General features: G+C 37.4%; 1 protein-coding gene across 3 annotated transcripts in view; it reads left to right on the plus strand.

Moving 5' to 3' along the window:
• Positions 1-24520, plus strand: part of JAM2 (junctional adhesion molecule 2) — a 50512-nt gene that overhangs the window by 23720 nt on the left and 2272 nt on the right. Inside the window, exons 2-8 of one of the 3 annotated variants that reach the window (XM_033129601.1) lie at positions 3824-3889; positions 9363-9470; positions 10880-11032; positions 13234-13436; positions 16145-16244; positions 20118-20225; positions 20353-21990. In XM_033129601.1, the coding sequence (XP_032985492.1) occupies positions 3824-3889; positions 9363-9470; positions 10880-11032; positions 13234-13436; positions 16145-16244; positions 20118-20225; positions 20353-20492 (878 nt within the window). In that variant the 3' untranslated portion in view covers positions 20493-21990. Of the gene's footprint in view, positions 1-3823; positions 3890-4523; positions 4782-9362; positions 9471-10879; positions 11033-13233; positions 13437-16144; positions 16245-20117; positions 20226-20352; positions 21992-22014; positions 22031-24520 lie in introns of those variants that run through there. The other 2 variants (XM_033129619.1, XM_033129610.1) reach the window with 2 other exon arrangements.

Genomic DNA, 24520 nt, shown 5'->3' on the forward strand with positions numbered 1-24520 from the left:
AGCTCACTTAGGAGGATTCTGGCTTGGCCAGCTTAGTCTCTTCCCTTCCTCTGCTCTCTGAAGATCCGGACCCTCCCTTTGGTCTCTACAAAACTAAATTGGGGAAGAAGTGGGTGGAGAAGCTGGAAAAGAAAGGCATGAGGCAGTGAGGGTGGAGTTCAGAGGAACATGGGACATATTCTGCGATGTGACAGAGTGACTGAAAAGGAGAAAAAGGATATTTTAAAAGATTGTGTGGGCCCCTTCATGGGTTTTGAAATACACAAGCTAAAGAGTTATTTTGAAATTACTCTTTGGTGGCCCTGACACCTCTCTAAGACTGAACCACGTGGGTTGCTGCTTTATGCAAATATATTTACAGCTGTCAATCCTACATTCTTCATGTACACACCAGGTTTGCCAATTTCCCTAATGAAGCTGTTTACAAATTAAAAGTATAGAACCTGAATAGTTGAATAATGTTCGACATGGGAGCTAGATATTCGAGGCCTGTAGATTTTTGATCTTTTCTTTTCACGATTTGCTGTCCAGGCTTCTAACGGAGAGAAAAGAAAAAAATATATATTCACAATAGCGGGTTCCTTAGGAGTGATAAAGTCTACTACAGTGAAAGACTAATTTCCATGTTAATGTACATATAGATAAATAAATCAAAGAAAAGATGCTATATTGTGTGAAAGAATTTTCTCTCCTTCCCAGAACTGTAATAGATTATTTCATAGTTTAAAAAATCTGATAGGAATTCCTCATAGGAACTTTCAAAATCCTTAAACTCATGGTTCTTTGCCTTCCTTTAGTCTATTTGTTTATTTTTATTGCTGGTTCTTCAAACCAACCTAGCTGTAAGTCTAGAGCAGTGGTTTTTCAGCCAGGTATGATTTTCCCACCTCTATCCTTAGCATTTGGCAATATCTAGAAATATTTTTGGTTATTATGACTTGGGGTGCCATGGGCGGGGGATGTTACTGGCATCTAGTGGGTAGAAGTGAGGGATTCTGCAAAATATCCTACAGTGCACAGGGCAGCCCCCACAGCAAACAATGATCCGGCCCCAATGTCAATAGTGTCAAGACTGAGAAACCCTCACCTGGAGCCTCAGCTCTGAGATTACCTTGTTGTCCTAGTTCTCCTGTCACAGCCTCTTAGCTTCCACCTTCTTTGTGCGTCAGAAGTAGTTCTTTGCCTTCATTATAACCACCATTTTCTCAATGGTGGTTTCATCTTCATTAGACCGATGGACCTTTCCACCTGTCATGTGAAACTTTGCTCATCGTTTAGCGTGCAGGGACACGATGTGTGGCCCAGTACAGTACAGTAATAAACTCAGTGGGCTTTAGGTAGAGACTGGCTAAGTTCAAATCCCACCTCCACCGCTTACTACTTGTATAACCTTGGCCACGTTTCTTACCCTCTCTGTGCCTCAGTTTCCCCACCTGAAGAAAGTGTGGATTAAAAAATGGTACCCTAACCACAGAAAATTGTTGTGAAAATTAAATAACTTAATCCTTGTAAAGCACTGGGAACTTTGCCTAAGATCTAAATGCTTACTAAGTGTTAGCTATTGTTATTCTTTCTCAAGAGCCTAGTAATATCTATCTAAGTTCTCCAACTCACTTCCTCCTCTCTACCCTTAGACTGGGGAGGAGGTATATTTTCCTGAGGATGATTAAAATTTTGTGTAAACTGTGAGTCGTTTCCATTTCCCTTGTGGCCAGGGTTTCTAAATGTGGAAAGGCAGGAAGTATCCTGCTCTTCTTTCTCTGGTTTTAGCCACATTCCCTCCTGAGGCAAAGAGCCCTTGATTGCATGAAGGTGGGGGCGGGGGGCGGGATATCCCAAAACATCATGCTGGATGACACACAGCTGTCAGTCTATAGAAGGAAACTGATGAGTAAATGGATGGGAAGATGGATGCATCATGGGCAACACCTGACATGAGTGACCATGTGGGATGTGGTGCCTTTCACTGTGATGGGATTTGTAGAAAGGAAACAAAGTTTGGGGGTAAACCTATGAGGTTATTTTTGCCCATGAGTTTGTGGTGCTTATAGGAAGTGAAGATACAGGTATTCTGTAGAAAGAAGAGTTTATGGATTTATTCTCAGGAGAGAGATTAGCTGGAGGTACAGATTTAGGAATTTTGAACAAATAAATGGTAGTCGAGTAAATGAGATTATAAGAGATTATAGAGAAAGGAGTTAGTTGAGTCAGAAAAGCAGTTCCTGGAAGGAAGGATGGATGGATGGAAAGAACAAGAAAGAACCCACGAGGGAGACAGAGAGAAGACTAGAAGAGAGTCATGTCACACAATCTAAGGTAGTCAACAGAGTCAGATGTCATAAAGAGATCAAGTAAGAAAAAAACTGAAAAGTGTCCATTGGATATGGTGGCAAAGAGGTCCTTTCTGCCTTGGTGAAAACAGAGTCTGTAGATCATATGAAGACAGAAAATAGAGAGTAGCATGAGCAGAGAAACAGCATTTCTAGTAAATTGTAGAAATATGTCTTCAAGAAATAACCACCTATAAATTTTTATGATCAGTTTAATTTGGTCTTAGATGGTTTCATGTATGATTTTTTTCATGAATAATGAGAGACAACAGATGGATTGTTTTGCCTAAATTGTTTACTCGAGGTAATCAACAAGAACACTTTGCATTATTGTTATTTTGACATAATTAATACCAATCCAATATTATATACTTACAATACCTTCCAAAAAGAATTGCTTGCCTTCAGGAACCCTTCGTCAGTGTCATTTTGATCTGACCCCCTTTTACTGGATTCTTCTCATTAATATACAATAAGAGTGGTATAATTTATTTGTTCAACACATATTTATTGCGCCTTGCTTTATGTCAGGCAGTGTTCTAGGTATTCAGGCTGTATCCGAGAATGCAACATGCAAAACTCTTTCCCTGGTAGGATTTGTATTTTAGAGATAAATACTTATAGGAGTGATTTAAATTATTATAAAACATGGTCATTCAACTGGACTATCGAATGATATCCATAACACAAAGTGATACATATCAAATATTGAATTAGAAAGTTTTAATTCCTGGTTCTGCTACTTTGTTGCTTAAGTCTTAGTAATGTCTATTCTTAAGGTATGTGAATGTATGATCACTGTGCTGTCCACCTGAAACTAATATAATATTGTATGTCAATTGTAATTGAAAAACATTTTAAAAACTGTAAAAGAAACTAATGTCTAGCCTGAATATTGAATTTTATAGAATAAAAAAGTATGTATAGGCACTTTTTAAAATGCAAATTTTATAAAAGATTATGGGAATGATATCACCTCCACCACCATCATCATCATCGTTACCATATAACTATCAGATCACATTAGCCGTCATAATCACCATAGTGACTCATTTCTGTATGATCTAGGTATAGTCAGGGATAAGTTTGTAAACAACTTATACCCTTGAATAGGGTGCTAAAAATTATTAGCTTTTATTTGGGGTACAGTACCCTGTGACATTCGATTGTATAATAGCTCATTTAAGGACATAAACTCTTGTTTAACAATTGGGCTTGGGAGAATGTGTTGCCTGCGGTGGGTCCTTAATAGATTCACGGGTTCTCCTTTGGGAAATGCTTAAAGGGCAAAACCACGATGCAGAAGATGGAAGAGACAAGTAACGGTTTGGATTCGTTTTTCTTATTTTGATACTTTAAAACTTATGTGTCGTGAATTGCGTGAAACTGTCACCAAACTTGAGGCCAGTTTTCTTTAATATTGCATCCCATTCACACATTTAAAAATGGCCTTTTGTACTATTTTAATTATCCTATCTGTTTTAATCTTCCAGATCATAAGGCCTATGGATTCTCTGCCCCAAAAGACCCTAAAGTAGTCACAGCAATAGAGTATCAAGGTAGAGTACCTTACTGATTTTCACAGACTGTATTGTTTAAATGACTTATGAGAATGACACATGTGATATTGTCTTTCTATTTGTCCGGACCCGCTGCCTCCCCTCACACTAATTCTTCTACACCTACAATGCTGCTCCCTGCTCTTTCTGCTTTGAGAACTCTTTCTCAGTGGAAATTTTGGACATTCGCTGAAAGACCTGATGTACAAAGAGGGCCTCTTATTACGTAAATTATCTGCAACAAAGCAAATCTAATTTTTGAAACTGGGAGATGGAGATTTTGCAAAGTTTCCAGCCAGCTAGACAGGGTAAATGGAAATTAACACTGCGAATACTTAACGTATTTAAGATGGCATTAATATAACCTATTTTGGGGTGCTGTTTTGTTATTTATTTTAGCTTCTTAAAATATTTATAAGGGAGAGTTGGTACTGAATGTGTGTAAAGTTTCAGTTTTTGCAAGATGGAAAAGTTCTGGATATTGGTTGCCCACCAATGTGAATACACTTAACACTACTGAACTGTAGAGCTAAAAATTGTTAAGGTGGCACATTTTAAGTAATGAGTATATTCCCGCAACTTAAAAAAAAAAAATGTAAAGGCTCTGATAAGCAAGAAAAAATTTATAAGGGCTTTTATAAGTTTACTTCAAATATTGTGTCAAATACTTTTTCAAAGGATCTTTTACCTAGAACGCAATTAATAATGCTAGGCCACGAGAAGAATGACTGTTTCTTGAATGTGGTGCTTGGTTAGGCCAGAGATTGTAAACATTTAAGAAACAAGTCCTGAATGCCTGATCCCTCTTTTCAGGCATGTCTTAGGTTCCTGGGTTTGGAGAGAGAGAGGCTTGAAGGAAAGAGACAAAGATTAAAGAAGAAGACCGCGATGGGTAGGAATTAAATGAATTAGTATTTAACTAGCATTTACAGTAGCACGTAATAAGTGTTACATGTGCTTATTCAGTAAAAATATGCTATAAGAAAAATCAGCCCATCATTTACAAATAATAAATCACTTAAATAATTATTTAAGTTAATCAGATTCTTTTAAGTCCTAATATTTTACATGATTAAGCTAATAAAACACTCACTCTTTATCATGACTTAGTTTTAAATGGGGAGAGGTGGGAAAAGGAAATTAATGATTGGGAATAATTTGGGACGATAGAGCGCACTTATAGGACAGATAAGCGGGGCTGGACAAGGTGCCCAAGAGACCGGAAAGCCCAAAAGAGTGAGCGTAGTGAAGAAAAGATGGGTCAGGATGTCCACGAGGGACAAAGGAGATGAAGTTAATTTCACTTACATTTTACTTTTCTGGAGGTTCTTCCTGTTGGGTCCATCCAATTGGATACCATGGATGTACATCACTGTCTTCGCAGGCCCTATGGCATGATATCTGCATTAGAATACCAAAATTATATTCTTTAGTCTTACATTAATTTTTAAAAACTGTATTGAGGTGAAATTCACATAATGTTAAAGTGAACAATTCAGTGGCATTTAGTACATTCACAATGCTGTGCAACCCCCACTTCTGTCTAGTTCGAAACATTTCTATCACGCCAAAACCCTGTACCATTTACATTGCTTTTCATTGTGTGCTTTGTTTTTAGTGTAGAAAATCCTTTCTATTTTATTGCAAGTGTTAGTTTTATTTATCCGCAAGTATTTTCTATTTTTCAATTTTTTTCTCTGCTCCTTTTAATCAGGTATTACATTTTGATTCTATTTTATATGTGCCCCAGACGCCCCGACTTGGCTCTTCATAAAGCAAAAATAAATATTCTCTTCCACATTTTGGTTTTAGGATATTTTATGCAGTAACTTAATTTTAGTTGAAGTCTAAAATATTTTATGATTTGTGTGTATGTGTCTTCCACCCAATTCATTCATTTTCTTTTGTCTCTTGTCTCTCTGATGTCAATAAATCGTGAATTAATTCCTTCTTTTTAGTGCACTGTTCTGTATCACTTCCCATAGTGGTGCCAAAAACAGAATGAGACTGAAATGAAGGTAGTTCTGCCAGCCCCATAAATTATATAAGCAGTCTTACACAGAGTGTCCAGCCTCGAGAGCTACAAATCAGAGCCTGCTTTTCTCCAAAAGTAATTTCTGGTAATTCTTTAGAACTACTTTGGTAGCATCAGTTCTCTCCTTGTAAGATTTTGATTATTTATTTATTTATTTATTTATTTAATTAAGGAGAGTGCAGCTCACAGTGGCCCATGCGGGGATCGAACCCGCAACCTTGGTGTCATTAGCACCATGCTCTAACGAACTGAGCTAACCGGGCACCCCAGATTTTGATGATTTTTATCTTGAGCACAGAGAATAAAATAAAAAGATACAGTTCAGAATCCTAAAAGATTTAAAATTCACAATGATTCTATATGATTCCTAAAAGTGACTATTTTTCTACATGCAAAATAGTTGTTGCTAAAGTTTTTTCTAAACAAAAAATTATTTTTTCTCAATTCAAATGAAACATATTTTTGGCAATGAAATAGTCATCTTAATGGAACAACTTGGTGCATATTTCTGTTTCAATATGCATTACTTTGAGAAAGTACGATTTATCTATTATTTTCTTTGCTGTCTCAAACAGAAGTAACATTTTAGTTCAAATTTGAATGATTTTTAGGTAAATTTGTGACGGTATAAAGTGTGGATTTTTATTATGTCAAGGCAAGTTTACAAACTGCAACTAAGAGAAGTTAGTTTCTCATGGATGAAATTAATAATGACCATTTATGGAACACATGGGATAGGCAAAGTACCATGTGCACCCAAGTATATAAGTGCATTATCTCTCAACCCTTACAACAACTTGGCGAGATTAAGTACTGTTATTTATTTTTTTTTTTTTTCATTTTACAGATGTGAATATACTCTTCAAAAAAAAAGTTATTTGCCCCAAATCACACACTTAGTATATGGCACAGGTCCAACTCCAAAGCCTGTGCTTTAAGCTGCCATATTTTGACAGAATAACCCCTGGGCTAGATGCAGAGTTATGCTGGCCCCGAGGGTTGACTTTTGGCTGAGAAGAGAGAGGAGAGTCCGTGTTAGTTAGCTTCTAAGTTCACGACCTTTATCCCCATGATTGCAGCAGATCTACTGTTTCCCATAGTTCTGAAGGTCAAGATATTTTCACCTTACAATCTTGGCACTGGCTAGTCCCTTGCTTGGAACACTCCCAAAAAACCTCATGGCAAATTCTAAATTCGAATTCTAGGGTATTCTAATTTGAATTCTAAGGAATTTGAATTCCCTCTTTTAAGTCTTTGGTCAAATGTTACCTTCCAAATGAGGTGAACTCTGACTAACCCTAATTTTTTAAATTGTACCCCCTCCCCCAGCACTCTCAAACCTCCTGTACTCTGATCTACTCTAGTTCCATAGCACTCATCACCTCCTAACATACTACATAATTCACTTTATGATGTTTCCTATGTGCCTGACCCCCCCCCATGTAAATTGTAAGATCCAAACGGGCAGAGATCTTTGTTTTGCTTATTGTTGTAGCTCAAGAACAATGCTGGACACGAAGTAAGTACTAAATATATTTTGGACAAATTGGATAGAACATTTCTCCACATTTTACATGGTTAGTGTGAGTGAGGCAGTAGTGGAGTCACTGCATTTAGGAAAATCATGGACTATATTTTTGAATATACTATCTATAGAGGTTTTTCATAGAGCAACGAGGACACAAATTAGGAAGAATTGCCAAGAGGTGTGTGTGTGTGTGTGTGTGTGTGTGTGTGTGTGTGTGTGTGCGTGCGTGTTTAAATAAATGAAACAATATGATTATTTGAATATAAATTTATTCCTAAGAAGGAGTATGGTCTAAAAATGAGTGTGGGTGTGTGTTTAATTGTTGGAAACTCAACAAAATACGGGAAGGAAACCTATCTAAAACTCAAGACTCCGGAAAGTCACCACCCATTTTCCTTAATCAACAGAGCAGAACTGTGTTTCCTCAGACAAGTCCCTCAGCACACATTTGTCTTTGGAGCACAACTGTAAACACATCTATAAAATGTTGTCTCCTTGTAATGTAAAACCTGCCTTTAAAACTTTAGACATTCTTAAAAAGAACTTTTGGGGTTTTTGTTCATGCCTTTCTTTGTCCTACTTTCAATTTTCTGTTATCTTTTATTCTATTTCTATATTTCTAGCAATATGTGTGTGACTAAAACAACTACAAACTACATACAACAAAGAGAAAGGTCATAATTATATTATACAGAAATCATCAATGGGTTAATATTTTCATACATATTTATACAGACTTTTTGTCCACACCTTTGTGTACATTTTTAATAAAATCTGGGATAATATTTTAAGTATTACTCTCTAACCTACCATATCACATAATATCCTGAAGACTTTTGGAAAATGTCACTAAATCTGTTTAACATCAAAATCAGAAATTATATTCGAAAAAATTTTAATATAATTCCTCTTCGAGTTAAACATACTGTGCTTTTTGGTCAAACTATGTATATGCATAGTGGGAACAAAAAAAAAATCTCAGAAATATGAAGTTGAAACTCTGGAGAACCTGGCTGAAATATACTTTAAAAATATTTAGACCTGGAGGTTTCCATTTGGCAACTTGAAGCAGCTGGAAGTCAGGCACTGGGTTTTACCTCCTCAGTCATCCTGTTTAGACAGTTAAAAAGAGGAGGTTCCAGGAATTCTTTAATGATATAACTGGAGTCAATTTCTTGTAATAAAGTGACCTTAGTGAGCTACATTGAGGAAGATAAGCTTGGTGCCAAGATTAAATATTTCAATACCTTATCTGGATTGAGGTAAGGGGTCGAGTCAACAATTTATTAGTAGACCACATTGGATTTGTATGAATGTATTCGTAGATGGTTATCAAAGAAGGGAGCTGAGTGAGCACGTAGCATGTTGAGGGAACGTTTGTGGGTTTCCACAGTATGGCCTGGGCTGGCCTAACGTGCTTTTCTTAGGCACTAGGTGGGAAGCACCCTCTGCTTATCTCCATCCTTGCACTCATCACATTGGACTGAACTTATGTTATCTTTTTGCCTCTTCTCCCAGCCTATAAAATCCTTGAAGACTGATACTGGTAAGACTAAGATAATTAATCATAGCTGCCGTTTTAAAGTACTTACTATGCATATTTTATTGTATTTGAAGATTCACAAGAATTCTATGAGATACTCTCTTATTTTACAGATGGTAACTGAGGCTCAAGAATTAGGGAAAGTAGCATAGTGTCACACAGTTACTACGTGGAAGAGCTATGATGCTTTCAGTTCAAATTTGGGTTAAGCCAACATGATACCTGTTGAGGTAATTTACGAATGAATGAATGGATGAATCGAAATATAAAGGAATAACTTAAGGATGTTAAACATTCATTGCTTAATTAAGTAAAATATAATTTCAGAGGATAATTAGCAAATAAGTATTTTTGTTGTTGTTTCTAGAGGTTATTTTAGCCTGTAAGTACCCAAAGAAGACCATTGCCTTCAGATTAGAGTGGAAGAAACTGGGGCCCAGTGTCTCCTTTGTCTACTATCAACAGGCTCTTCAAGGTAAGAAGCTGTGGACTTGAGGAGGCCAGAGTGAGAGAACAAACACCAAGTACAGCCCGGATGCTTTAATTTTCAAATAAGAACAGGACATGGCTGATAACTGAAAATGTGTTTTTCTAAGTGTGAGATGAAGCCAACAGCGAGTGACTGAGAACTAGAACATAACCCCAAAACCAGAGAACAGAAAACAGAAGTAGGTGAACCACTGAGATCCTGGATCTTTCATGTCTCAGCTCAATCCTAGAAGGTATAAAATGCAATTGTTCTTACTGGCCCAGTACATTAAACTCTCGAGAGAAAAGATAATGCAGGTTTGGGATGGAGGGTCACTGCTCAGTTATAATAACTTTCCATATTTCCAGTTCTCCATCTAGAAAGCTAGGCCCTTACTGGGTAGCTTAGGGAGGGTAAATACAACTACCTTTATCCATTGCTTTCTTTTAAAATTTGTTCTACCTTTCTTTCTACTCTCTACTCTTCCTATTGAATATATGATGAGCTTTTCAATTTGAAGTATTGATAATGATGAATGAAAAGCTATGATGTCTGGGATTTCCTTCAATATAATTCAGTGGTAAGAAGTATGGGTGAAATAAACAGGCCATGCATTGATTACTGTGAGCTGGATGATGGGTACATTGAGGTTCATCTTACTATACTCTCTAAATTTGTGGATGCTTGAAATTTTGCATTACTAACATTTTAGAAGTTGGAAATATAGTTTAACAAGTATCATAAACATGTTATTATTTTAAAATACTATGTATTACTTTAATTTTAAAGAATTAAATGAGCAAACAAATGTTTAAAGTTCATATAAAATGTAAAACATCCCTCTGGTTCTTATCCGTGAAGATAAGACTATAGACTTCAAGGTGCTAAAGGCACAGCTGTCTTTACTTGAATGTTCTACAGTTGCCAATTCTGGCATCTGAACATTATACAAAACACTATTTTAATTCTGTGCATATTAATATCAAAAACTAACTAAATGAGTGTTTTTAGGACCCCCCTCACCTTTTCTTTCTGGCAGTGTCATGTGGGCCACCACACAGCACATAAAGTTACTATCCCAGCTAATGAAACTAGGCTCTCCAGTATCCTTGGAAGACAGGAATATTTTTATAAGCATGTTAGAAAGGGAGTAAGGCAGGAATGAGGGTTGAACTCTTTCAAATAAAATATGGGAAGATGGGAAGATGAAACTGAACATTCTTTGGTGAACAGTATGTCATTCTAAAAGAAAGGAATTTGAAATAGCAGCACCAAATACAACTTCTAAGTTTTGACATCGAGTTTGTTAATAGGAAAAGAAATGCTTTGGTTACTGAATGAGGCGACTTGAGGAAGGTAGTATACAGAAGGTTACGTGCATCATTATTGACATCATTGTCTTCTTTTTCTAAAAGGTGATTTTAAAGATCGAGCTGAGTTGATAGATTTCAGTATACGGATCAAAAATGTTACCAGAAATGATGCCGGGAACTATCGTTGTGAAATCAGTGCCCCGTCTGAGCAAGGCCAAAACCTGGAGGAGGATACGGTCACCCTAGAAGTATTAGGTGATGTGCTTGTATCTGTGTGAACACTGTTCCCCACCCCTCCCCCCATCACCCAGCCCCAGGGGCGAGGAGGCAACGCAGGGGCCCCAGTCAGTCAGGTTACGGAGACCACCAGAAGCACCTCTCCTGCAAAGTCTTGGCCATTTCTCACTTCACCTCATTGGCTGCTGAAATTTTACTAGTACTAATCCACTATCACAAAATCTCTTTTTGTTTAAGATTGAGGTAAGTCTTAATGGTCCTACACTGTACATAGGAGCATGTTCCCCAAGAGCTTACTTTGCAATAGCATTCAGCATATGTAGTATTTCTCCTACCACATAAAATAATATCACATGAGATGATAGGAAAGCAATAACACAAAACAGTAGATGAGGGGGAGTATTAGCAATTATTTGGTAAAGAAAGGACATCAGCATTTATTGTGCAGCTGGTATGTGTTAGGCCCTTTCCCATGGGTAATGTTTCTTAATCTTCACAGACAACCTGATTGTCACAGATGAGGAAATAGAAGCTAAATGATTTTCCCAAGGCTAAATAGCTAATAAGTTTGGACCAGGATTAGGATCTCAATGGAGTTAATTCTAAAGCCAGTGTGTGTAGTGTTTATAAGAACCATTGGTAGATATTAACAGCTCATGATGACAATTAGAGGGACATGTTCTTTTTCCTTCATAGATGTTAGTATAAACTACCCACTAAACGGAATGAAATAACTCCTCTTCCTTTTCTTACATAGTCCAGGTTCTTCTTAAAGTAATAGTAATGTGTTAGTATAGAAGAAATTCAGAAAATCTTGCAGGAGACTCAGCTGGTGTATTAGTCTTCTATTAGTTGACATAACAGATGATCGCAAACTTAGCAGCATAAAACACCACCCATTTATTAGTTCACAATTCTGCAAATCAGAAGCCCAGCATGACATGGTGGGGTTCTCTGCCCAGGGTTTCACAAGGCTGAAATCAAGGTGTCCTCTGGGCTGGCTCTGGGGAAAAAATCCACTGCCAAGCTCATTCTTGTCATTGGCAGGTTTCAGTTCTTGGTGGTAGTAGAACTAAGGTCCCTGTTCCCTGTTGGTTATGAGCTGGGTACCACGTTCCACTGCTAGTGCCACTGCATTCCTTGCCACTTGGCCCTCTCCATCGTCCATCCATCAAAAGAATGTCTAATCCTCTTGTGCTTTGAATCTCTCATTTTCCCTTTTGTGACCAGCCAGGGAAAACCACTTTTAAAGGGATCATTGTTTATGTCAGTCTATCTATTTGTTTCCTATCATAAAGACAGTGGATTTGGGGCCTTAATTACATCTCCAAAATCCCTTCAGAGTAGTACCTAGATTAGTGTTTGGTGGAATGAGAGAAACTGTATATATAGCAGGGCTGGGGAACTTGGGGGACCATCTTAGAATTTTGCCAGCACTTTAGAATTCTGGGTTTTCCTGGAGTTAAGTCACCTGGTAAAGTCTCGTTTACTTTACAAATCCCTGGGATCAAAATAACCCTAACTCAGGTATTCTCTAATTTGGCAAAGTCTAGGCAGAATAGGATTTTAGTTTAAGTATTGGGTCTGAAAAATATGCTCAGGTTTGACTTTTTTCCAATGTAGTTAGTAATAAAACATTAAAAACCACTGGTGAGGAAAAACAGAGAGATTGTTCATCTAAAAAAGAATTGTTCTATAAGCTAACATGATGCTTTATATTATAACAAAAACACTCTCAGTGAGTGGCTTAACATAAAGAAGTTTCTTGTATAAGTAAAGTCTGAATAGTTGGGGCTGAGATCGTAATGGTGGAGCTGTGTTATTGTACTTCATGAAATCATTGCAAACCCAAACTAATGTAGGTCTGGTACCGTTAATACATGGCTTTCTGAAGTCACTATGGGTGTTGACACCTACTTGGTAGTGGGAGGAGGTGGGGAAGGAATGAAGGGAGAATTATGCAGGAGGCTTTTATGTATCAGCCTGGAAATGGCATATATCACTTTTCCCCACATTCCATTGGCCAGAACCATGCATATGACTACGTCTGGCAGCCCAGGAGCTGCCACATGAGCTGTGTGCTCATGAAAAAAGGAATGGGCCTCTTGAACAAATAGCCAGTCTCCATCACAGGTGTCTGATAAGTCAATCTTTCCCTGGCTGTTAAAATCCTTGTTGAGCTTATAAATAACCAGTACTGTTTAACTGCCATCCCTCAGTGGCTCCAGCAGTTCCATCATGTGAAGTACCCAATTCTGCTCTGAGTGGAACTGTGGTAGAGCTGCGGTGTCAAGACAAAGAAGGAAATCCACCTCCTGAATACACGTGGTTTAAGGATGGCGTCCCTTTATTATGGAATCCAAAATTTGGCTCTCAAAGCATCAACAGCTCATACACAATGAATACAAAATCAGGAACTCTGGTAAGGTCATTTCAAACATTGGCCTAATAACTGTTCTGCATTCAGAGGGAAAAAAAATATTGGGACTGAATTGAAGGTTAATAGAGGGCTGATACCATTGCTTGTTAAATGGAGGGAAGGGGGCAGAAGGAAAGATGGTGGTCCATGCACAGTGAAGTGATGGAAAGGGCTGCTACAGGAGATGGGAAGGCAATAGAGAACCAGGGAGCTGAGCACGCAGAGGTCTGCACGTTGACCTAAAGCCGACCAAGGCTGATTCATGATGATGGATCAGGCAGTTCACTACAGCAGCCTTCCTGGCCTGGAAAGGTACGCAGTGCAGTCTCATAGTTAGAATATCAGGGAAATGCATAAAACCTTTCTTGGGGATGCCCAGCCCCCAGTGCCAGCCATGTGAGAATAGTGACTGTCACCAACTATGGTAAGTTGTTTGTGCCGTTAAAGCCTTCCATGACTAGATCAACAATTGACTCTGTGACTTGAGTGTTTACTCCAAATTTTCTGACTGTTTACCCCTTAAAATACTCTGATTGAAAAGTTTTCTAGGGATACTGATGGAAACCTATAAATAAGTACTTTAAGGTTAATGACATCTAAAAATAAAAGTATCTTTTACTTCTTTGCCTCTGGCTTTTCAAAGATCATTAAGTTTGAAGCCTTTTTTGTTGTTGTGCAAGATAATATAACGGGTCAGTTTAAAAATGTCTGATGTCCATTAATACAGAATTAACACACCATTATCAAAAAATCTTAAAGGCATGTTAATAATAATAATTTTAATGAATTTGCAAAGGGGGTATAATGTTTCCTTTCATTTCTTCAGTCTACAAGCACACAAGAACATTTAAAACAACTAGATCCTCTGGTAAATAACAAGGCATATTGATTAAGGTGTTAAATAATAAAGCACATCGATAGATGCGACTACTCCCTGAGAAAAGCCCGCTCCAGCCTCTCGGCATCAGCAGGCTCTGTCATTAGGTCCCAGTGAATTTACACTGCGTAATTGGGCAGCAAACCTGCTGTCACACTTTGCTATATTTACTTTAAAAGTTTACGTTTTCTTGGAGCATGTGGTACAAGCCTGAAGGCAAGTCTGAAATTATATAGATTCTCCTTCCTCAGTTAGCCTCAACCTTTGAAGTATCTTGTGATGTCAAAGGGATTCACAGGGCAGAACTAGGATAGGTTATTTTCTAAGAAATGAGCAATGGACAAAGGCTCCAGTGTATATAGATGACAATGATGTCCTTTTAATGAACCGGCATAATGTTCTGGAAGATCATTGTTGGTTTTAGTCTAACTTATTGTTTACACATAACTTTGGCCTTGAGCGCATGGTGAGTAATTTAAAAGTAGTCTGTTTGGAGCTTTAATCCCACCATGTTGAAGTACACAGAAAGGAGAAGTATGTGGGCAGTGGGTAAAGAAAAGTGAGCGAGGAAAAGGAGTTAATAAATCAACACCTTGCTTATCTTTAGGAACATATCTTGCATGAGGATCAAAGACAGTGAGGAGGTGCTCCTCAGAGGTTCTTGGCTCTCATGGATGCCGTCAGCACTGCCCACTGTGGGGGGGTGACACGCGGGTACTGAAAGAATGGTTCTGAGCACCCCTCTTATGCTCTGTGCTGGTCCTGGCAGGGTCCTTTAAGGTGTCAGGGCCCACTGCTTTCATCCCTTCCTCCCTCCGTCCCTCCCTGCCTTCTTTCCTTCTTCCCTCCCTCTCTCTTTCTTTTTCTGTCTTCCTTCCGTCTCCCTTTCAGGCCTGTCTGCCTGCCCTTCTGCCTTCCTTTCAGTCTTCTTTTCTGTCTTCTTTCCAGTATTTTTATTTTCAACCCCATCTTCTTTCCTTCCTTCCTTCTTTCCTTCCTCCCTTCCTTCCTTCTTTCCTTCCTCCCTTCCTTCCTTCCTTCTTTCCTTCCTTCCTTCCTTCCTTCCTTCCTTTTTTCCTTCCTTCCTTCCTTCCTTCCTTCCTTCCTTCCTTCCTTCCTTCCTTCCCTCCTTCCAGAAATTCCCCCAAGAGTTTAAAACTACTAGTAACAAGTATGAAACCTAATATATCAAAGTCTTACCTTTCAGCTGCTTACCTTTCAGCAGGGAGTGGAAGGAGCAAAGGTTGGACTTTATGTTTTCAGAATTTTCAAAAATTTTACAACCCATAGAATTTATAATCCTACGAACTACATTGATTATGATTTTCCTAGGCACTACATTACTTCCTGGTAGTAACTCTGGCTCTTTTGAGGAAGTGGTAATGTTTGCTGCTGCAGTGAACTCACTTGTGACTTAGGAAAGTGGATCAGCCCTTTTAGGCCAAGAAGGCCTTCACATAGAAATGGCATTTTTTAGGAGAATAAGAAATACCTAAAATACTTTCTACTACAATATGCTATAAATGTAAAAAAATGCCCAAACTTAAAAAAATGCCCACTGTCTTCCTGACTATACCACTTTCACAGTATCACACACAAAAAAGACACTTCTCCATAAATCGTTTTCTGTCAAATTAAATAGGAAACTTAGCTAGCTATTTAGTCTTTAAAGTCATGGAAGATGTTAAAATTCATAGTAAAGATATAAAGTTTTAAGTCATTGAAAAGGAAAGACCAACTTAATGCTAAAATTCAAGGGACATGGTTATTTTAGGAATCTACTTTTAGATTTATTGTTTAAAAAAATGCATTTCTTTTTTTCTTCCCCAAATAGCAATTTAACACTGTTTCAAAACTGGACAGTGGAGAATATTCTTGCGAAGCCCGTAATGCTGTTGGACATCGCAGGTGTCCTGGGAAACGAATGCAAGTAGGTAAGCATGAACTTTTGGGAGGAACAAATGGTTTGCAATTACAGTATGCAAGTATTTACGGGTGGAAAGAGTAAGGGTTAGGAAAGATGAGTGATTGGAAGGATAAACTGGAGGGAATCTTTAAAACTAGCTTGACATATGTGTTGCAAGGAGCAAATGTTGTTTCTAATCTAGCTCCCAAACAAGCCAAGAATATTTAGCATTATACTTTACAAATTTTTGAATTTTTCAAATAATTGTTTTGAAATGACGCTCCGCTGAACAATCGTCTTTCAAACAAAAGCCAACAGTCTTATAAATTAGTCAGGGTAAAGAACTCAGTATGGGGGTTCGAATTCTAGCTCTGCCACTTACTAGCTACATACTCTTGGGCAAATTATTTACCATCTGTGCCTCAGTCTCCCCAAAGTGGAAATACTAAGATACCATCCTATAGGGTTGTTATGAGGATGAAAATAATATCTGAAAGTGTGAGAATAGCGCTGGCATGCTGTGAGCACTACGTAAGTGTTGACTATTTTATTTGTTATCAGGTTGTTGTTAATTTTCTTGATCCCCTAAAATACTATGCTTAGACTTATTGCAGAGTAGGCACTCAAAAAAGACATGTTGAATATAGTTATGGATCTAGGTTACTGTAAATGGTAGCTGCCATATATTATGTTGTACAAAATAAGCTTCTTAAAATCCAATAAAATCAGTGCTCAAGAATCTTTTCATATTATGTGAGTTCAGAGCAAACATATTATTTTCTTCATTTTATTTTTAATAATTTGGTTTAATTCTTTCTTGTGTGAAAGCATGTGTTTTGAAAATGGTTGTGTAATAGAGAGGGATGAGCTAAGATAGTACTCAATAGGTCACTCAGGAGGGCTGCACCCCAAAGGAGAATACTGAGGGCTCCCCTCAGTTCAGGAGCTTCTCCTCAGCTTTGTGGGGTCAGAAACTCATTTTTACAGTGTGCTTAGAGGTATGCAGATACATGTGCAGTAATATATATTGTCTATGTGCAGTTAAGCTCTTAGCATTTTTTTAAAAGAAAATATAATCTTAGTAGACTTTAGGATGTTCTTAGAATAAAATATTCAATAGTATATTCTAATTTCCACAAGTAAGTTTGAATTTCTGGTCTCTTTTAAGTTCAGAGGTACATATCATCCACCAAATTCATTCAAGTATTGATATTTATAATCAAATATAAGCATTTGCTTAAATTATCAGAAACTATCTCTCTCAATGCTGCTTTGGAGTTATTGGAAAAATTCATTAGAACCTGTTTAAAAATTAACGCATTCATCCAGTGTTTTCCTAACTTCGTTCATTCACGTTCCATCCTCAGGGTTTTGACCATAACCTTGAACTCCCTACATTATTACTATTATTTTTTCTCTAAATGGTCATGTTTAATTTTAAGGCCTAATTTAGCCTCAACTTAAGAAATAATATCTGTGACATAATGCTTTTGACATCCTACTTACATGCATTTTTCCTAGCACACAGTAAATAAATATATAACGAATAAAATTTATGGTTTGTATTTTGCTGATAGTGCTATCTTAATTTGAATGTGATTTCTACATACCTACTCTTTCTGCATATAGGTTAGCTTAAAAGTTAAAATTAGTTTGTTTAATGCTCATCATTGATCCTAGGTGTTTCACGCCCTTGGTTTGGAATTTACATCTCTTGAAATACATAAGAATTCATGAAATCTCATGTTCAGTTTTCTTTGTGAATTATCACTAATAATTTGTAAGCAAAAGCAGAATCTGTTAACTGTCTTTAATACGTTTTTTTTGAAGTATAGAAAGAAAGTAAATCATGGGTTTGTTAATTATCACAAGAAAACCCCACTCACACATAGCATTGTAGCAGTTTGGTTCCTTTCTGTTTGGTTACAATAAGGATGCCTTCTTTTTATGGTGGCTTTTCTTTTCTTCTAAAGAAAGAATGCAAAATATTTTCATATGTGTTGCTACATTTTTCTCTTGAGCGAGGTGTAAGATGGTTATGTGACTTTGTCAGTATCTCACAGTATATGGCAAATGGGATGAAATACCTTACCTCTAACTTACAGGTCTTCTAGCTTCCATTTCATTGAAGAAAATAAAATTTATGTCGTGACTTAGTACTTACAAGGCAAGACAGTTTTGGGTTTTTTTTTTGTTGTTTTTTTTTCTGTCAGAAGTTGCCTCTAGGTTGAATCCTTCATAGATGTCACATTCATTGACAAAGTACAGTATAGATTTTTGTCATATAATAGCTCTTGGGTTGAACCCTTCATAAATGTCAAATTCACTGACTACTAGAAAAAAAATAGCAGGCACAGTTCGGTTCTCACGAGTTTCATTTAGTTACTAATTTAATTTGCCTTAGATTGTGATTATTGTGGATTTTTTCCCTCTGTGCTATTTTTTATCCAAGTAAATGAAAAGCTGATCTCATTGACCGCCCAATGCTCAAGCAATTATGAACTGAGTTTGTACTAAGCAACAGTTACTGTTTTCTACTCTGGCCAAATTACTAAGCTTTTCAAAAGATTTGTCATGGTTCCTTAAAAAAAAAAAATCAGTTAATATTTCAGTGGTATCTGAGAAAATTAATAACACTCTTAAATTAGGAAAAAATTTGCAGACCAGACATGTTTATGAAAAGCAGAATCAATTAAATAATATTTCTAAAAATAAATATTTCCCCAAATATGCAGTGCTTTAAAATATCTAAAACTACTGTTGAGAAAAATAATACCTAATATTTTCTCCACATTATTTAGTAAGATGCTAACTAATACTTACTTTAAAAATTGAGACCCCCCCTTGAGGAACTGCTCTTTTAAATAGCACTAACGTACACGTTAATCAATACATAGGAAGCATCTAAATGATGGAAGAGTGTGGCTCATGAAATGCTTGTGGAAAAGATTGAGAAATGTGATCCAAATTAAATATTTACATGGATTCACACATAGTGGGATCTCACATCCAGAGCATGCTAATAAATTGCATTGTATGAAGGGAGGTCATATATACATTTAATAGCCTGTTACATAGTTCTTTCCCTAACAAAGTCATGTTCATCATTTTATTAGTGACTTGAATGAGACTATTTTTGATGCAGTTCCCAACTGCAGAACTATTAACCTTGGAAGATTAATAATCTAATTCTTGGGCAACAATCCGGATCTGAAAAAAAACTTCACAAGTTGGTAACATAGTGATTTCAAACTTGGGCCCAAAAAATCCATTTGTATGAGCTTAGCGACTATTTAATAGCAACAGGAAAAAGCTTGGGATAATTTAATTCACTTAAGATTCAACGGAATGACAGTTTGATGACATATACATAGTGGCATGTATGTACACCTGCACACAAGGCCATATAAATTCAAGAAGGAAGATGTTTCTGACAGGTTTATAGAACAGTGGCATGGGTTTTCTTTGGGGCTGAATGAGTGTCCATGATTTGTGAAATTGACACAGATGATCATATAGAAGATTTTTAAATAAAATTTTTTGGGGGTAGTAGTGGAATACTTGAACTCACTGAACTTCAAAGATCTCTTCCTAGCTGATATTCAATCCAATGAATAATCACATGTCCAAATGAATGCAAGAGAATACCATATGTTTTATTTCTGGACCATACAACTTTTTAAAATTTAAGAGTCTTGCAAAACTTAGTTCTGTTAACATTTTCAACCAATTGTGACCCATGTTCTGGAAGTTAGTTAGTTGAACAGGCTTCAAAAGCATGAAACTGTCCATGTTTATTGTATAGCTGCAAATGGGAGCTTTGTTGAACTTTTCCCGTTTAATGGCTACATCTGTCCATCTATTTGACATGAGTTCACGCATAGTGTATTTTGCATTCTAGATGATCGCAATGTAAGTGGCATCATAACAGCTGTAGTAATTGTGGCCTTAGTCATTTCCATTTGTGGCTTTGGTGTGTGCTATGCTCAGAGGAAAGGCTACTTTTCAAGTAAGTGACTTTCACCTTTCGTTGCTAGACAATTTCCTGGGGATACAGAGTTCTCTTAGTGAGATACCGTTTCTCTTAAGAAGTTCTAATAAACTCTGGAGAATATTTTTCATTGCTTTTTCTGCAGTAGAAAATATCCAAGATGACATGCAGGTGAGTCATGAAGCAAATGGGGAGGAAAAGCAGAGCTTCCTCAGCCCAGTATTCCCGGAGACACCACAGAATATACAAGAGGAACCCTGGAGTGGCATAGAGCAGTGGTACTGAGATAGTCAATATAGATGGATATTTATCGTACATGTACATGTACTTAAGATCCTTTTAATTTAGGAATTGTATATCTCAAGTGGTAAACTGATTTCTAGTTTTATGATGAAAGATTTTATTGAAATAAATCTATGAAATGTTTTATCAGTATAGAACAGTTGAATATTGAATGTCAAATTTAGCACAACTGTATTTAAAAAAGAATTGTTCAATAAAAACTAGAATTGTTCAATAAAAACTGGATACCTATTATATTAGAGTTCCTTCTGAAGAAGGGTTTTAGGTCTTTAGATTCAGACCTCTTGTCACTCTAAATCCCCATTTGGCAACAGGTTTGATGTAAATGAGTGAGATGAAAAAATAATCTGTTTTATTGTCTTAATGCATGTCTTTTCTCCCAGTCTTTAAAATTATCTGAGAGTTCAAAAGCTGCAGAACTCCATCAACTCTATTGGGAATAATGTATGAAGTAGAATTTGTTAGTGGGATAATAAATTTATGACACGAACAAGTTTTAGACCCACTGTTTTTACAGTGAACATTGATTTTGCAATTTAGGTTTAAAAAATTTTTATACCAAAATAAAACTTAAATTTAAAAGGGGGTTCTAAAATACCTATAATTAGGTATTAAGTGTCATAAAATGTTTCCGTGAACATGGTTTCAAGGATATTCCCTATAATTAAGAAAATGGCTCTGTGAATTAATAATAGTTGTTCTTTTGTATGGCACTCCAATCTAGTCCAGGGTAATTTTATGAATGAAACCAGTTGAGTCCCCCTGCTGGTCACAAGTGGAAGTACCAGACAGATAAGATGGCTCATTCAAAATTCTTGTCATCTGTATCTTTATTTGCAAAGAATAGCTGAGTATTTTTATTGACGATGCAGTAAACAAATTTTCCTTAAAATGCTGAGTTAAAGATCTGACTTGGGTATTAGTAGTTCATGAGCTAAGAATGTTATTCCCATGTTTATCTGACAGAAAATCTATCCAAGAGAACCATTTTCTTGAACTTGCATTTTGAACAGGGGTTGGCAAAGTACAACGTGTGGACCAAATCCAGTCTGCCACCTGTTTTTTATGGCCCATGAGTTAAGAATCATTTTTACAGATGAGCATTTGCAATCTATCTGATAACACGGAATACAAACTTTGAACCCCAATTAACAGAAATGTTATCCCGCAAATAATAATTCCATTCTAATTAGTAGACCTGTACTTTGATGATTGTTATATTTTGAATTTTATCAATAAAAATTTTGGAAGTTTGTTTTCTCTCTTATTACATAATAACCTACATAATAGCCTCAATTTTATCTCTTGGCCCACAAAGCCTGAAATATTTGCCATGTGGCCCTTTACAGAAAAAATATGCCAACCCTTGATTTAGAAGGTACAAATGCCAGCAAGTGAGAACCAAGATTGAGAAAAAAAAAATTAAGCTTAAACTCAGTTTTATATGAATCTGTCATACCATATGGAACTCTTGTATTAATGATATATACTTATTCTTTTGTAGAAGAAGCCTCCTTCCAGTAAGTATGCTTTCTTAAAATGCATGCCTTTATCCCCTAGGAACTAATTTTCTGTTACTCATCTGTTTAAAGTCCAAAGTGGGAAGTTGAGTTATTTGTGAAGGCTTTTAATCTATGGAAGATGACTCAAATTCATCAACAAGTACATCCCACGTTATGCCTGCCTACTTGTCAATGCTGTTTAATTACTTGGAGGACAAATACAGCATTAATTTGACTTTGTAGGCATTTCCATAGCACCACTTTAAAAAATATATTTGCTGTAATTTGCTAAATTGAAAATTTTCAAATAAAATTTTACTTAACAGTCATTTTTCCATTTAATGAAACACCGATTCTGTGCCCAACACTGTCCTAGGGACTGGTGATACAGCAGTGAACAAAACCGGTCTAAAACCGTTCTGCTTTATGGAGCTTACCTTCTAGTAGAGGAAGACGGGAAGGTAAACAAATGTGTAAACTCCACAGTACGTCAGATTGTGAGAAGTATCATGGAGAAAAAGAAAGCAGGTTAGAGAAGAGAGAATGCATGGGGGAGGAGTGGAGATTGCCCTTGTACCTGGGGTGTCTAGGATGCCTCACTGACAAGGTGATGTTTGAGAAGGAGCCGAGGGAGCAAGTCACGTAGATATCCATGAGAAGAGAGTGCAAGCTCAGGGGCGAGAACAAATGGAAAGACCTTGAGGCCAGACACGTCTGGAGTATCTGAGGAATATCAAGGAGACCAGTATGACTGGAACAGAGTGACAACAATGAAAGAGAAGACAAGTGCACAGAACCAGCAGGGGCCAGATTATACGGAGCCCCTTGTAGGCAGGTGTGAGGAGTTTGGCTTTGGTTCTGAGAAAGATGGGAAGTCAGTGGAGGGCTTTGAGCCGAGGAGTAGCCTCATCTTACTTAATTCTAGAAGCTCACACTGGCTGCTCTGTAGAGAATAAACTATAAGGTGACAAAGGGTAGAGAAAGCAGGGAGACCAGTTAGGAGACTAGTCAATAATCTAAGATGAGAAAAACAGCAGCTGGTTCCAAAGCGGTGCTTTGGAGATGTTGAGAAATGATAGGATTCTGGATATGTTTTTAACAACGTGCTGATTGATTGAATGTGGGCTTTGAGAAAAAGAGAGAAGTCAAGGATCGCTCCAAAGCTGTGAGAAGGATGGAGTTACCTTTTCGTAAGTGTACAAGATTTGAGGAGAAGCAGGTTTGAGAGTGGTGATGGGGGTAGGTGGCAGAGCTCTGGAGTGTTTTGGAATTTTCATATCTGAGTCACCTATTACACTTCCAAGTATGCAGAGATAATCAGTAAGCAACTGAATACATGCATCTGGAGTTCAGGGAAACATCGTAAGTAGAGTTAGAATTTAGGAGTCATTGATGAATGAGATCACCAAAGTCCCCAGGTTATGCACACTGACTTGTGACTGTCCTTCTTGTATGCATGGAATTGGCACAAGCAACTTTGAGTCTGTGGGCATTCCCTTCTACTCTCAGCTGCCGTGGCTTCAGATACTTTCTCATCTCCCAAGTCCTTTGAAAACTTAGCTGCCATTGGTTTCCTGTTCCCAGACTTGCTGCTCAGGGCTGATCTGGGATCCTCCTAATAGCTCAGTGCAAGCCTAGGATGAGGTCCAAGTTCTCAGGACTAGCAGAAACAAAGGGGGTGAGTTCAGAAGAGCAGAGTAGCCTGACAGTGTAGCCCCACCCCCTTCCTGACCAAGGCAACTGTGAGGATTTCCACCTTTATTAAGATGGAAAGTAAGTGGAGGGTTTTGAGCACAGGAGAGGAATCCTCTCATCTATGGGAAAAGGCTGGCATGGCTGTGGTGAGGGAGGTTCTTCTTCCCTTCGTTCACAGTGTCTGCGATTAACCCAGGCAGCAATCTGGGAGGCAATATCTTTATTCCTACACATGTCTTCCTTTTGGCACATCCATGGCTCTCAAAATATGTCAGACAATGAACTGGATGTTATATTAGTTTGTCAGTCTGCCATAACAAAGTGCTGTAGACCGGGTGGCTTAAAAAACAGAAGTTTTGTGTTCGCTTCGGCAGCACATATATTAAAAAACAGAAGTTTGTTTTCTCACAGTTCTGGGGGCTAGAAGGCCAGGATCAAGCTGTCGGCAGAATTGGTGCCTTTTGAGGGCGCTGTCTGGGCCTCTCTCCTCGGCTGATAGGTGGTCTTCTCCTTGTCTTCATCTCTTCTTCCCTCTGTCCATGTTTATGTCTAAATTTCTTCTGACTCGTATAAGGACACCAGTCATATTGGGTTAGAACCCATCCTAATTTCCTCATTTTACTTTAATCACCTTTTTAAAGACCCTATCTCCAAATACGGTCATATTCTGAGGTACTGGGTGTTGGGACTACAACATTTTAATTTGGCGGGGCGGGGAGGACATCATTCAGCCTATAACAGATGATCGGAATTTTAGTCCCCACAAAGAACTTTTTTTCCATGGAAAAAGTGAAATTTGAGATTATAATCTCA

This window comes from Rhinolophus ferrumequinum, chromosome 2 (assembly GCF_004115265.2).
Source record: "Rhinolophus ferrumequinum isolate MPI-CBG mRhiFer1 chromosome 2, mRhiFer1_v1.p, whole genome shotgun sequence".
NCBI classification, from domain to species: domain Eukaryota; kingdom Metazoa; phylum Chordata; class Mammalia; order Chiroptera; family Rhinolophidae; genus Rhinolophus; species Rhinolophus ferrumequinum.